This window comes from Periplaneta americana, chromosome 6, assembly GCF_040183065.1.
Source record: "Periplaneta americana isolate PAMFEO1 chromosome 6, P.americana_PAMFEO1_priV1, whole genome shotgun sequence".
Classification (NCBI taxonomy): domain Eukaryota; kingdom Metazoa; phylum Arthropoda; class Insecta; order Blattodea; family Blattidae; genus Periplaneta; species Periplaneta americana.
In genome coordinates this window covers 18,902,052-18,918,526 of record NC_091122.1, presented here as the reverse complement: position 1 = coordinate 18,918,526, position 16,475 = coordinate 18,902,052, and the positions used below count along the sequence as shown (strand labels likewise).

Sequence of the window (16,475 nt, the reverse complement as noted above, 5' to 3'; positions counted from 1 at the left end):
TTACAGCTTTACAGCTGCAGTCAAAAAACGAATTACAGTTTGCTGTTCACGTCTGGACGCTTCCATCTTGCACCATTTGCTTTTCTTCCTTCATTTATTCGGAGCAACAACGACAGGTATGCCAATCACATCTATTAATAGAAAGTCTACAACCACTATTACAATAACCCTAAAGTGAACTCCGGCTGATACTCCTCTTGCACATTGTAAGCCTAGGCCAACTTTCATTTGAACCAAACATATATTTCAATCCCCCTTTCTTCCTTTCTTCACCTAGCACAAACACTAAGCGGAGCGAGGTCCACCATTGTAGAGTAACAGTTAGCATGTCTGACTATGAAACGAGCAGGACCAGGTTCAAAACCTGGTTGAGACAAATTACATGGTTGGGTTTTTTCCTGAGGTTTTCCCTCAACCAATTGAAGTAGAATTGTTGGGTAACTTTGGCGTTGGATCTCGGACTCATTTGGCTATAATTTACTCACATATCATCGTAATTAGGCCTACCATAGTCCGAGTTGGATTCATGGTGTAGCATGCTGTATATATGCAAGAGTGCTACAGTTTGGAGACAAATATCATTCACAGAATAGGGGTGAGAAGCACAATAAGCCTTTGGGCCCTTCCATCGTTAAAAAAAGAAGAAAAAACAGGACGCAGACAGTAATATGTTGTAGCCTTAGTAGACACTGAACTTCCATCTGAGAAAACTCATAATCTCACATAAAAAAATCCGTGCCTTGGATTGAATTCGAATTAAAGCTGCACCTTAAAGTGTTACATCATTATGGATATTTCTAGTAGGGAATTTAAAAAGAAAGAGTAAAAAAGTATTTACATGTGATTAAAACGCAGAAAAGACAAATGAAGATGGATTCTCACAAATTTTCTTACATCAAAAAAGGAAAGAAGGGAACACTCTGGCTTACCTGATCAGCACACCAATACCAAATAGAAGCTGGTGTCTGTCCAAGCAAAAAAGCTGGCCACGGCATATCAGAATTTATGGGATCTCTCAACATAATCCATGAGTCTTGACGTGGAATTCCACAAGTTGCATTGGGAAAAGTCTCATTTGGTACAGCCTGAAGATAACGCACAGTGAGTTCTTGCCAGCCTCCCACAGCTATGAAGCCTGAAAATCAAGTATCAACATGAAAATAAATAAACAAGAAGGTTTTATCGAGTGCGATTGGTTAAAAATATTAAAGTGATATTGGTTAATAAGTAGTTATAACAGTACTCACCTGTGACCATAACAATGAGTGATCCCAATACAATGATGAAAAACTGCAAAGTTTCCATGTAGATAACAGCAGCTAATCCGCCAATAGCTGAGCAAAGGTACGTTAAACACAGCAGTAGCAAGATGCTATACCAAATGTTCCAGCCCATAGCTTGTTGTATGAAGAGTGAACCACTGTATATGTTAACCTGCAAGCAGAATTATGGAAATGTTAATATTAATACCCTTTAAAACTGACCTCGATGACGTAATAACTCTTAAAATACTCGCAAAAATACTTTGTTTCCATAAAAAAAATATTCCTTTCTAAATAACAAGGTTTGGTATGTCTGAGTTTTTTTGTCCAAAACCCCCTCATTCAATTTTGATTGCAATTATGCGCTACTTTAGAAAAAACTTTCTACTTTAAATATTTTAATTTCAACGTATTTATACCTATTTTTTAACTTCCACTTATCCATCTGCAACCATTTTACAGAAATAATATAGAAAATCATCACTTGGAGTCAAAGTCAGGATAGAAGAAATGTCAGAAGGAAGTGAAATAGAGAGAGGAGTACAATAAAGATGCCCTTTTTCACCTGCCCTGTTCAACATCTTCTTGGAAGATATAGTGAAGATCTGTTTTCAAAACATGGGAGGGGTGACAGTAGGAGGAAGAAGAATAAAGTGTATAAGATTTATTGATAATATGGCATTGCTAGCAGAAGAGGAGATGATACTAAGGGATATACTAGTAGAGCTAAATGGTAGCTGTGGGCAGTGTGGGATGAAGTTAAATGCAAACAAGACGAAGATCATGGTTGTCGGAAGAAAAATGAAGGAGGTAAACGTGCGAATAATAAATGAGGCAGTAGAGCAAGTATTTCGGGTGTACTATTATCATTAACATGAATTGCTGCCAGAAAGTCAAAAGGAGAATAGCAATGGCAAAGGAAATTTTTAATAGAAAAAGGAGGATCTTCTGCGGACCTCTGGAAAGCATAACATTATCACATTGGAAGTACGTTCTTGTTTCGTTTTGTTGTGGTTATTGATTAGGAAGGTGACATTGTGATACATTTTTGAACTCGTCTTAATGTGTGTAATCAATGTAACATGATTAAAATATGTAGCTATTTGAAAAATTGATGACGTCACGTGTATCTTGTATAATAATGTAGTTACATGCACCAAATCTCTACACTCATGTCAGCCCCTCGTTCTAAAATAACTCTCTGAGAACCAAAAATTCCAATACCTATCCAAAAAAAAAAGTTACAATAGGTGCACAAGATGAATGGCAGATACTGTATATACCGAAATACAGGAAGCAATTCATAGATTCCTTGCATTAATGAGGAAGGGGGACGATAAAAAAACATATACATATTATATGATATATAATATAGATATTTAACATTAAATACATGCAGAAAAAAGAACGTTTTGTAAGTTTATCTTACCGATATCTTGGTGAAGATATACAGGATAAGAGAAAGAGCAGCAAGAAATACTCTAATTCTTGTTCCCCCAAATCTCTTCATCATATACTCTGGTAGAGTGCATACCTGTAAATTGAAAACTTACTTTCATTATATTAAATTAACATTTTACACATTAAATTAAAGTATTACTGAATTACAGTATTCTATGAAACTGTAGATATTTACAGTACGAAAATACAGGTTCATAATTTTTAGTTGGTTATTTAATGACTCTGTATCAACTACTCGGTTTTTAGAGTCGATGGAATTGGTGGTAGCGAAATGGTATTTGGCGAAATGAGGCCGAGGATTCGCCGTACTGTTGGGGAAAACCTCGGAAAAAACCCAACTAGGTAATCAGCCCAAGCGGGAATCGAACCCACGCCCAAGCGCAACTTTGGATCTGCAGGCAAATGCCTCAGCCGACTGACCTACGCCGGTAACTGGTTCATAATTGAAGCTTAGTATAATAGTGGCCTATATTCATAACTTAAAAATATTGCTGGAAGGCATATAGGCCTATAGATGAAACTTGAATGAAATGAATCAAACATTTGAGATGTGTAACAATTGAAATATTGTAAATATTGAAGTTTTCAGAATGTTCCACAACTAGATAGATAGGACAATTCTAACACCAATATCTTTTCATGTTCAGTGATTATACGAGAGATCAGTCAGTAAGTTACAAACTGAAGTAGCGACCTACATTTTTTAATGAAGCGCCTGAAGCTATCACAACTAGATGACAGTGTTAACGATGTGCTCACAACCGAAACAAAGAAGCATCAGTTGCGAGATGGAGGCATCTCTGCACGAGTGTACTATCGGCGACTTGATCCGAGCATTGATGTAACGCTCTTTGCCTTTGACTGGTAATGATACATCATAACCTGTGATTATTGAGTTAACATATCGTCCCATTTGTCTTCGTGACAATCTCTACTGCAGACTGATTCGGTGTTCGATACTTGTCCAATTTTCAGAGAACTTCTACACAGTATGTAGACAGCTTGACGTGACAGACAATGCTCCCATACGTAGGCAGCATTTCTTTATGAATATCCTTTGCTGCGAGACCGTTTTTTACAGAAAAAATCGTAGAACGTAGCGCTGCTCGACATGGTACACTTCTACACAGGTGCTGCCATCTTGCAACCGCTGCTTCTTTGTTGCGATTGCACCGCTTATGTGTACATCGTGCATTTGACATGTCTTGGATGATACTGCCATCTAGACGCCTCATTAAAAAATGTAGGTCGCTACTTTGATTTGTAATTTACACCGACTCGCCTGTGAATTTAATCACTTTTCAACATATCTTATGCCGTTTATCTCCTACTTTTACTTAATTTTGTTGTTATTGTTATTAGATGAGATAGATAAATAAAAGGAGGGAAAGAAAAATCGGTGCCAAGTAAATGGCACATACTTTTTTCATTAGGCTGGTATCCATTTTACGGGTATTAATTAAACTGCTAATATTTTACGTAGCCTTGCGTCAAAGGAATTGTGCGCGGTCACTAACACATGTCTTCTCTCTTCTTGCAAATACGCAAAATTCTTATCATTTTAACGCGTAAACAAAAGATGACTCATGGTGCTCCACCTGTATGGATAATTTCTCATTTGAAATCATCGTCAAATAAAATATGAGGTACATCCACCACCAATTTAAAAACGTCCGTGTGAATAATATTAAATACGAGTGACTTATAACCTATTTATACTAATTTACAACCTAGTGCAATACAACTTGCGACTCACACGAAATCACAGAATTTTATTTATTGCAGTCTGAAAGTAACAACTTGAAAATTATAAAACACAAATTATAAGTGAACAAAATTTAGTTACATCTGTTTTCGTAATAATTTAATTGTCTTTATTCAGGACAGAATGCGTCTGAAATTGAAAGCATGGTTCTCCAGTGAAATATTTCCCTTGATTCCTATGCTAGATAAGTTGTCATTAGTCATTACACGGAGTCCTTAAAAAGCACCGGAGCGTCTTCACCTTATCAAGCTATCAGCTGCACTAACTGACTGTATGCTTACATTGTTAGTCACAACACATCAGCTACTATCTCTGCACGGCCGCAGGACAATCTGTCATATGCACCTGAAGCATATACTATCCGCCACGAAGGTAAGGCAGAGAAGTTGCCTATATGGCACGGGAACGGCAGGCAACGTTCGGTTTATTTTTGACCCTACTTGCATATTTTTGATGCAACATTTAAGTTAAACCTTATTTCTGAGCTCATTAACGTAAGAATTCTTGTAACGTGCAATTCAGAATATAAATTCATTTTATTATTTGGGTGCATATTAGTCTAAATTATTTCATTGTTGTGTCCGTTGAATAACAGTTCAAGATTGGGATGTTTGACTCAATCTATTCATAAATATTGTTTTAGACACCACGCAGAACATGACTAGGTGTGAACAGCTAATGCATTTAGTCGTTGAAATCTCTAACTCACAACGCTTGCATTTTAGTTTTAATCACGATTGCAAACAACTAAAATAATAAATGGAATGAATTACATTGATTCATATGATACATTTAAGTAAATAGACGTAATTTCTAATACACGGATCTCTCGAGGTAGTCCAGGGCTTTTAGCTAAACTGGTAGGTTCGTATGAATATTTCGACTGCCTGAGAGGTTTCGATCCCCAGTTCCTGCTTCCGTACTTTTTAATTTCTAACTCCGATTCCACGGGATTCTAGAAGGTTCTAGTTAATACAACTCCAAAACGGAAATATATAATCGATCGAAACATCACATGAATCAGAATGTGACACAGCATTAACTATAAAAGCTCGAATTCTGATGTCGGTAATCATTAACGGTTCAAGACTAGTAAAACTGGGATGGGATTAATTTGTATCATTATTTCAGGTGATGCGGCTTGTGATGAGGGTTGGATTTGCTTGCTTTTCCCCTCTGGAATTAATCTCATTCGAGCTTTGCCAGTCTTATTAAGTACACAGAAGATGCCTTTCTTGGAAATAACGAAGTCACGTTTTTTTGCAGGTCCTATGATTTTCATGTAACTGCAGTTGCCATCGGAAAGGGTCGTAATGTATCCCTCTCAGAAAGGCTCGATTTTCTTAGGCATTGCAGCTGTGAGACACCGTGCACTCTGACTATGAAATCACTACTGGTCTGTCACTTCTCACCACAGTTCAGTTGTCGTGTGACTCCTAACGCATATGACATCATTCAAAATTCGTTTCCAGAGACTGGAAAAAACCTTCTGTAGAATAAGTGTTATTTATAATGGAAAACTGTGTCTGAGTACCTAACAAACCCAGGGATTGGAGCCCCAAGTCCTTCCTATATCAGCAACGGAGATCCATACTACCTCAAAACTTTACCCAGCCTATTTTTAACTATTGTGGATGACATGAAATGAGAGAGAGTTGGAGAATGTTGGTGAAATGAGAAAGAGAAACGGGAATATCCCGAGGAAAACGCACTGTAACATCTGTTACGACCACGCCGAGGATTGAACACAGGCTGCCTGGATGGAAGGCAACGCGTTATCTCTGCGTCACAGAAGCGGCTACAGTATAGACGTAGTGCAGGACGAAAACTTGAATACTAGAATATTTAAGATGTTTGCGACAGGAATAATATACCTAAGAATTATGAAGGATGATGATTATGATAATGCCGCTGGACTGAATTTAAAGTCTTAAAAAAATACGGTATTTAATAGTAGATCTATTCTATATTTGGAGGCGATTAGCCAGGAAATCCAGAAAAGATCAAATAAAAAAACACTTATAAGACAAAACATGGATGTGAAAATGGATATCTTTCAACAATATTGACGAAAAAAGACTACCATACCTAACAGCCGACTGTCGAGGGAATTTGTGGCGCCCAGAGCACAAATGGCTCAACCCAGAAAATTATTTTTCCACGTTACCTCTTTGTAACAATGCGCGAAATGCGATACACAAATGAAACTTGCGCTGAAATATCATGGAAAAACTGGGAATGATGATTAGACCGATTTACTCTTTGAAGAGTACGATATGAGTAAGTCTTTAAAGCAATGCACTCAATATGCAAATTTTGTACTTAGAGCCATTTGTGCTCTGAACGCCTCAGTTATGGAGGGGAGCTATAATGCAGAAGAAGAAGAAGAAGAAGAAGAAGAAGAAGAAGAAGAAGAAGAAGAAGAAGAAGACAGGCCGTCAAGGTGTGGAAGGATGAGGTACAATGCATTATGCAAAACATGCATTGCGGGAAGAACTTGATACAAACAGAGAGCTCCGAGGAAGCAAAATGAAACATTCTTAGTAAAAACTTTTATTTTCAAATTATATTTGTGATATTTTGTATTTGTATTTTTCGACCGAGGATAACCTCAGCATTGAGGAAAGTCCTAATAAAAATAATAGTATTCCTTCTAAATAAAAAATGTTTACCTGTTGCAGTTACTAGAAGATGCCGTACTATTGGTGTCGTCTGTACATCGATACATAGTGGATAGAATGCTGCAGCATGACCAGTCAAGAGGTATGTAATAAGAAAAACAAATACTACTTGAAGGAAAAAAAAATACAAAGACTTTAAGCGCCAATCATTGTCCTCATATCTAGAGTGCTTGTTTTCAGTTGCTATATCGGTCTGTGCTGGTGCTAAATGACACAATGGAGGTCGGTTCATGTTACCATAAGGCGCCACAGTGAGTTGGACGGACATGTGTCACAGTGGAAATTTCCATTCCGTGCAGTAACTGCGCCTATTATATACAATCGCATTTCGACACTGCCGCGATTTCTCCGACACAATGGTGTTTGAAAAAAGGTGCCAGATGCATACAGCGCAGGAAGTATCGATCCAATGCACTGGTATAGGCTCACTGAAGTTCAGTGAGGGCTGGGGACGATTTCCAATGTCAGGAGCAAGGTGGAATGATTTAAATCAAGATTTTAATCACTTGATTTTTATTATATAAATCACTGATTCAAATGAAATTACTTTTGTGGTACAAATCAATGAAGTATTTTTAAAATTATGTTGATTATTAATTTTTGAAGTACATATACATCCTATATGTTAACAATGACATACCTAATGGATAAATAATCATTGAAATCAGTTTGCTTTCTTATAGTTGTCTAATGCTTGTAGTCCATTATTGTTCAAATTCAAACTACTGTTTTTTTATTTTCAGTTTATTTTATGTCATTTTTGAGTTTAACATCTCGTAGTAACTAGCTATGATTATATTAGAGGAGAAAAATTCGTTCCGGCGCCGGGGATCGAACCCGGGTCCTTGGTTCTACGTACCAAACGCTCTAACCACTGAGCTACGCCGAAGTTCAATCCACAGCACCGGATCGAATCCCTCTCCTCCAGTATTTTTGCCTATGCTAAGAGAAGAGTCACTTTTCATTCATTCATTCATTCATTCATTTATTTTATTCCATAGATCTTACATGAGCAATGAAGCTTTAAGATGTGGAACATGTCAACATTTTACAATATTACAATTACAATTTTTACAAAGTTTTATAGTTTTACAATTTAGTAATTTTCTAAAATTTTTACAATGTTGTACAATTTTTTTTTTTTTTTGGCGAGATGTAGTGAGATGAAATGAGGTCCGAGGATTCGCCAAAATATTACCCGGCATTTGCCTTTTCGGTGGGGGAAACCTGAGTGTATCAAGTTCTATTTGTAAAAATGTAGCAAGAACGTTGCTGTTAACTTAAAATGAGTAATCCAGGTCGAAAACTTGATCCAGTTTGGAGAGAATTAAAAATTATTTTAATTTTTCTCACTTTAAGTAACAGCATAAAAGATAAATAAAGAAAAAAATTAGGATAGGCCTATTCCAATATCTGACAATGAAGATCAAAATTTAGAGACAGGTCCAGTGGTTGCATCTTCAGTATCAAAACAAAAGAGGTCATTAGTTACGAATCACCTATCCACTGAGAGACCATCTCTGACAATTAAGTGGTCATCTTACTCCTTTTTTCGTCTGAACAAGCGAAAAACAGAAAGAGGACTTAGATAAACAAGTTGCAAAATTCTGTTATGCTACAAACAGTCTTTGCCTTTACCATTAGCATGCTGAAGCAGCGTTAAACCAAGGCTTAAAAAAAACCTTGTGTACTGTAAGACCAACTAATCAGTGTTATCCTTCCGCTTTTCTTCCCTAAACAGCTAAAGTTATGTTGATTTTTCAAAGAAGTTCAGCTAGACCTATTTGTTTATATTAGTGGTAGATGCAAGTACATACACAAAAAATGTAAGTATTTTCATTTTTTTGAGGAACTGGTGAGAAGCACTCTTCTGAACCATACTTTAACACTACCGGTAATGTGATACACGATGGAAAGCTTTGTCATGCAAATAACATTTTGGGCTTAAGAGATTTACAGTACATGAGCGAAACTGAAATGCGATAGGCGTTAAAAGTTTTGAGACCAGAGTTGAGCATAGGTCACTAGATTTTCAGAAACATTATGAATAAGAGTCTATTAAAGCTGTCTTGAGAAGAAGCTAGTGACAAAAGCAATACAGTTATCTTTAAATTAATAGTAATAAAGATAGTTGGTCTGCAGTTATATTCCTTCATTGTAGTGTAAATTCCTTTTATGTATGAATAAACAATATTATGAGAAATAATTTTGTTTGGCTATTATTGTTATTACTCTCATAATACTACCATTAGTGATGAGAAATGCTTTTTTATGTTGCGGTAATTTCATCTCCTGTATCTCGTACTTTCTTGGCGGTGCCATGTCATGTCAATTGGGTTCAATAATGTAGTCAAACAAACGAGTAACTGGACGCGTTCACAATTAATCTTACAACAAAATAAGGCTGCTGGTAGTAGTAATTTACGTCAGTCGGATGTTTCTAGAACTCATTTCAATGTCTGTCAGTCCCATGGACGCTGTCATACTGTATTTGTATGATTGACCGCACCAACTGGCTCTTTACTCAATGGATTTGACCATTTGAACTTGCCTGGGTACGAGCGATGCGCTGGCTAATACTCCAAACCGCTGAGAATTGTGCCTAATTGTTATTGACAACTTGATTTGGATACACTCTCATAAAGACACGCACTTAACTGCAAGAGGTTGGCTCTAATTGACCTAATTTTGTACTATCTGTTATTCTGTAGGAATTAATTATTAAACTCATGTAATGTTTGTTAAGCCCATCGTGATATATGCGGCACTTAAGGAAGAGTTTCCAGACAAGGCATTTGTGGAGGGGGGCAAGCTAGGGCATTAGCCCCCCTCCCGAGCTTGAGGGAAAAAATTAATAATTCAGTAATAATAGTATTAGTAGAGAAAAAACACGTGAGAACTGTACTTTTAATATCAAAATATTTCATTTTTATAAACGCTTGAAATAAAAGAAAACATAGTTAATGACTTTGCTGAAATAAAACCAAGACATTATCCTTTGCTCCTTTAGTGATTATTGCCTATTGTAAAAAAAAAAGTACATTTTTCCTGTAAACTGAAATTAAAATTTCTTTATCAGTAAAATTGTGTCTTTATTTGCTCGCATCTATGATTAGCGGCTGTTTCGGTCCCACATTTTCGGTAAACAGACAGATAGGTAACATATATGGGTACTCAACATTGGACCACGCTTTTTCGGTCATTGGTATCTGCATATTGGTAATGACTTTTTGGGTAATTATGGCATATTCGGTCATAATACCCTCAAAATATAATAAAATGGAAGGAATAATTAATTATATTTTTATTGTAAGCAATTGCACAGAAATTTGCTGTCTGAGTAGGTACTATTCCATTTCTTCCTCTTCACTACCACTCTCAGCCGCACGTTCACTGCGGTTGGTACTCAGTTTGTAGGTCAGTGTCCTTAAATAAACATCCAACTGTCCTCTGGTCTTGTAGTCCTGGTATCTTCCCACACTGGACACGATTTGCTCCTGATTCTTGATGTACGAGTATGTTTTGTTCAGGAGAGGCCTTATGTTTCTTTGCAAATAGTTTTTTCCGTTGCTAGGAAATGATTTTACTTCTACTCAGAAATTGTATTGCATTTTGCAAATTGTTTTTCCCGTTGCTAGGAAATGTAATTTAAATTAAATTTATTTCATAAGCAATGACCAAGCAATATGACTGAAACAAAGCAATGACAAAAATGATAAAGTGATCCAAGCGACCCAAGTGCTGTACCAAAAAATTCGTGATACGGAAATGGCCTATTACCGAAAATGCTGTACCAAAAATTTCGTGGGACCAAAATCTCTTATTTACCTAAATAGCCTAGTACCAAAAATGAAAAGTGACCCAAAAAGATGGACCGAATCAGTCTGGAACGGTACTTACATCATATTAGCCCATAATTTACGTTATAGTATAGGAAGGATAAGAAGTTATCATTAGGCCTATATCTGGAAACTGAATATTACTGTAAAGTGGGATATACCTGGCCATGAAATAAACATTTTTTTAACCATATCAGCCCTATTTGTGTTTTAAAATAATAAACATTACATAAGAAATGGACTTGAAAAATATGCTCAGTGCATATTATGATATCATGGTTTAAATCCTTAGGAATATAATTTATGTTGATAACTTTCACATGTTAAATGTAAACTAAGTTTATGAGTACCTAGTTGACTAGTTTCAGCTTAGTAGTAGCCATCTTTAGAACTAGTTAGATCCTTGCAGGTTCCGATTTTTTCAGTTGTTTTGCCGGGGGGTGCGTTTGTGTTAGATAGTGTGGAGTCAAATAGTGTGTGTATTCCGAAGCTCAATTGTGTATTCAGGATTTGTTGTGGGTGTGTTTTTGTGTGTCTGTATATTTCGTACATAACACGGCGTAGTGTTCTCATCGAGAAAAGTGAATAGCAACATCGCTTTGAAAATTCCCCTAAAATCACTTACCTTCTTTCACAGAAAACGGACGTCTTACAGTTTTGTGCGGATTCCTACTAAGCTATTCAAGTTAAAATAATACAAATTTACAGTAGTGCAAGGACTGCGTTCCGGTGATCCTGGCGTGGATTTTATGAGTGGGTTTTAGATGGAATGCATGACGGCGAAATTCACTTCAATCTCCTGTTTTCGGACAAGACTTGATTTTATCTCAATGCCAAATGCATGCAAATAGCCAGAATAACGCACTGAAGCTTCGAAAATCTAATTTCCTTCATGAAGATGTCTAACATAATGTGAAAATAGGACTTTGTGTGCTATGAGTGGAGAAAGAATAGGCCCTGTTTTTAACAAACAATTAATGCCCAAAGGTGTGTGGAAATGAGTTTGCGTCCCTTGCTTCAAATCATCGATAACGCGTTCTCTACGTATCCAGCAAGTGGAAACGCATCGGTGGGATAATCAAGTTGCCTCTTTCGTGATGAGAAAATAATTCACTCACCCAGTATAAAGGCCCATTCACAATGAAAATTAAACATAACCGTAACATAAACACAGAAGTTTGCGCCCAGGCTACCAAATGGGATCATTCACAATGATTCACATAAGCAATGACATAAACATTACCGTAAGACGTTAACATGAAAGTTTGCGAACTCCAAACTTTCATGCTTATGCTTACGTGATTTACAAACAGAACACAATCGTGGAGCGCTGAAGTATACGACAGAATATGAGGAAATGGCGTCGTTGTTATGTTTCCATGGTTACCAAGTATGTTTGCTGTTGTCTTTATGTTCCCATCGTGAATGATGGTATGACTTCTTGATTTTACTGTAACGTTAAGTTAACGCTTACGTTATGTTTAATTTTCATTGTGAATGAGCCTTAATACATCGGCAGAATCATTACACAGCCGGCACTATACTAGAGAATATACGTATATTCCCCACTCTCTTCCAACATAATTTCTCCACTCGTTACCTTCTTACTTATGGCTTTTAGGGAACTCAGAGGTTTATTGCCGCCCTCACAAAAGCCTGCCATCGGTCCCTATCCTGTGCAAGATTAATTCAGTCTCTACCATCATATCCCACCTCCCTCAAATCCATTTTAATATCCTCCCATCTACGTCTCGGCCTCCTCAAAGGTCTTTTTCCCTCCGGCCTTCCAACTAACACTCTATATGCATTTCTGGATTCGCTCATACGTGCTACATGCTCTGCCCATCTCAAACGTCTGGATTTAATGTTCCTAATTATGTCAGATTAAGAATACAATACCGTACGTGCAGTTCTGCGTTATGAACTTTCTCCATTCTCCTGTAACCCTCTTACCCCCAAATATTTTCCTAGCACCTTATTCTCAAATACCCTTAACCTCTGTCCCTCTCTCAAAGTGAGAGTTTAAGCTTCACAACCATACAGAACAATCTGTAGTATAACAGTTTTATAAATTCTAACTTTCTGCTTTTTTGAGAGCAGACTAGATGACGAAAGCTTCTCAACCGAATAATAACAGCCATTTTCCATATTTATTCTGCGTTTAATTTTGCCCCCGAGTGTCATCAAAATGTAATTAAATAAGTAAATAAATAAACACAAATAAATACAATAATTAATTAATTAATCATTCATTAATCTGTATTATACACGAACTATTACAGTTTACTCTTGCTTAATAATTGTATTAAAAGTAGTTGGTATATGACCGCTACAAATATAATCGATTTTGCTAATAAACTCAAACAAAGGTTTAGAACTTACCCCGCTGGCGATGAAGACTGGAAGGAAGATCCATCCTAGCACCTGCAACAGTATTAACGCCTGAAAGAAAAATAGGTAAATGTTAGTACACAATTTGTGACGTAGTCATCTTGAATAGTTTTATTTGTCGAATATGCTCCTATATTTTTGCACATGTTGCCATATAACACTTACACCAGCATAATACGACGATTATGTTGTTAATATTTCAGTACTGAACACGAACAGGTCCACATCTGTGGAGTAACGGTCAGCGCGTCTGGCCGCGAAACCAGGTGGCCCGGGTTCGAATCCCGGTTGGGGAAAGTTACCTGGTTGAGGTTTTTTTCGGGGTTTTCCCTCAACCCAATACGAGCAAATGCTGGGTAACTTTCGGTGTTGGACCCCGGACTCATTTCACTGGTATTATCACCTTCATATCATTCAGACGCTAAATAACCTAGATGTTGATACAGCGTCGTAAAATAATCCAATAAAATAAAAAAATAAATAAACACGAACAGCATAGAAACGAAAACAAATACTGTGTAACACAAGTCACTTGCATTATTCTATTTGGAAATTATCGTCTTTCGTTTAGATTAGTTTGTTTTGTGATTAGTTAGTCGTGAAGCAGACCATGGTAAACAACAGCGCTAAATGGCTCGAACGAGTAGTAGTAGTAGATTGTTCGCAGAATATTGCAATCGGCACTTGCTGTACACACACTACAAGAGGATGATCCACGGAAGAGACGAGCTTACTGAAACTGATCATACTGTGTTTGCGTATTGATCAACCCTTGCTCCAGCATGTTTTATTCAGTGACAAATGCCTATTCTTTCTGAATGGGTATGCCTAGATACATTGGTAAAAAAAAAAAAACAGAAGGTGGATGCGTGAATCCAATAACCCAAGTGCCCAAAATTTAATGTTGTGTTGTGGAACACAATGCTATATAATCGTGGGACCGTATATATTTTTTTACGGAAATGTGAATCAGTAAACATTTTGTCAATTGTTGTACAGCATTGCAATGAACTTCCTAGTCCTGTATGATTTACCATTGAATAAACAAATGAGAATGTGATTTCATCTAGAAGAGGCCAAAGCACAATGTGACTTGAAAGTTCGTTAGAAATTAAATAACATGTTCGCTGTCACTGGATTTGACTAGGTGAACCTTAGCCATGGCCTCTACGGTCACTAGACCTCACCTTAGGACTTTTTTTTTTGTATATGGATATGTGAAACGGCATGTTTTTCAGACAGAGCCTGCATCTATAGACGAAGTGAAACAAAGAATTATTCATGTTATCCAACACATTCCATAAGCAACACTTATTTATTTTGTAATTTAAAAATATTTTTTCCTCCATTTGGCAAGTGACTTTTGTGTCACACCGTGTAAAGAAGTGTCACAAAAAATAACACGTCTTTCAAAACGAATAAAGTTCTAATCATACTGATCATTATAGGAATAACATAAATTGTATCACCAACTAATCTAATAGAAATTCAAATATAATTAAATACAGAGAAGTAACTACAATTACAAATACACGTAATAAACCATATCCACCTAATTTTAACAATACACCAGCCAAAATTATTGAACCTGAAACTGGCACTTCAACATGAACTTTAGGTACCTAAGTAGTTGAACATAGGTCTCCAGACGTTAAGTACGGATTAAAACATATTCATCAGGATACACAAACTAACATTCAATATATTTAGTGCAAAAATCAAATTTAGGATATATTTTCAGAATTAATAAATTTTGACCCTCCTTTTCTGGAATTCCCGAAAAACGACATAAAATTTACTGAGATTCCGAATGTACCTAGTCGGGATCCAAATCACATCCATGTCTTTCACTACGATGCCTTAGCTGTTATGTATATCACGGACATGGTTACGATTTTTCTCTATAGGAGTCTAAATTCAGGCTTGATTGTTTTATCGGCTATTTAAAGACACTGTATCAACTATGATGTTATCTAGCGCCGGTGAAATTGATGATGGTGAGACGATCCTGAGAAATCGCTATGGGCTTATCTGACATTCGCCTTATAATTGTAGATAAGCTCGGGAAAAACTCAACCTGATAGTCTGTCCAAGAGGGATTCGAACTCACTCCTCAGTGTAACCTTGGATTAATAGGCAAACGCTGGTGGTCTTTGGGCTTAGTTAAGAGACAATGACTTTAAAAGATCTCTAAAAGTATCGCGTGCCTTCGTATAATTCTTATTCTGACGGTCATGACCAGCATTTTCGAGAGAGTAATTTGATCTTCATAGCTCATGATTAATTTAAATTATAAATACTCTGCCTTTTATCGCTCCAACATTTTTGCATACAACTTTAATTAAAAGTGGTTATGTCTGTTTCTGATACTCTGATAAAATCAATTCGTTGTATATCTAAAGTAATCTATACTTTCGAAAATAAATTTCATATTTTTTCGATAGCTTCTCACTTTTAAATACAATCGCCTAATCTCGCTTTAATGTCATTAAGTATCATTCTGTCACATTGCAGTGTTTTCAGTATTATTTCTTAATGCTTATGAATCCAGTCAACAACTGCCATCGTTATCCTGTGGGATGTTTCTTTCGAAAATGTTTTACTCATTTAAACTACTGCTCCACAATATATCCGACTGATTCTGCGAGATAAGTTTCGAAAATGCTGATGTTTCCTTTCACTTTCATTCAACTACTGCTCCACATTATGTCCGGCTGATCCTGTGACATAAATTTCTTTCGAAAAGTTCGGGTATTTCCTTTGATTCTTATTCAAATATTACTTCACAATAACCAGAAAACCTTAGCATCGGATGGTATATTACGAGTAGGTATGTTAAATGAAAACTAGAAATGTTGTACCATTACGTTACTATTAATAAAACACATAAAGAGCATTCTTTTTGAGACTGTTGAAGTGAATTAATTTTCCGACACAAACATACTTGATTCAATAAATTGATTTCTCTCCACTTCACACCTCATCTTTAGTAACTGACTCCTTTGGTTCACTATCTATAAAAGGTTAAGTCAGTGGCTCCCAACCTTTTTTGACTGACGATACACTTTACGGAACG

General features: G+C 36.5%; 1 protein-coding gene and 1 long non-coding RNA gene across 9 annotated transcripts in view; one reads left to right on the top strand and one right to left on the bottom strand.

The window, feature by feature from the left end:
- Positions 1–8,124, top strand: part of LOC138701095 (uncharacterized) — a 64,407-nt gene extending 56,283 nt beyond the window's left edge. Inside the window, exons 1-3 of one of the 4 annotated variants that reach the window (XR_011332446.1) lie at positions 6,916–6,946; positions 7,170–7,251; positions 7,350–8,124. This is a non-coding gene — a long non-coding RNA (uncharacterized lncRNA). Of the gene's footprint in view, positions 1–6,915; positions 7,032–7,169; positions 7,252–7,334 lie in introns of those variants that run through there. The other 3 variants (XR_011332443.1, XR_011332444.1, XR_011332442.1) reach the window with 3 other exon arrangements.
- Positions 1–16,475, bottom strand: part of LOC138701093 (sodium/glucose cotransporter 4-like) — a 147,065-nt gene that overhangs the window by 52,870 nt on the left and 77,720 nt on the right. For all 5 annotated transcript variants that reach the window (XR_011332438.1, XR_011332439.1, XR_011332441.1 and 2 more), the window contains exons 5-8: positions 13,391–13,450; positions 2,692–2,796; positions 1,248–1,434; positions 930–1,135 (exon numbers count right to left, since the gene is read on the bottom strand). Coding sequence is in view for 2 of the 5 variants with exons in the window: in XM_069827668.1 (XP_069683769.1) it covers positions 930–1,135; positions 1,248–1,434; positions 2,692–2,796; positions 13,391–13,450 (558 nt within the window). In the remaining 3 variants the exon portion in view is untranslated. The remainder of the gene's footprint in view (positions 1–929; positions 1,136–1,247; positions 1,435–2,691; positions 2,797–13,390; positions 13,451–16,475) is intronic.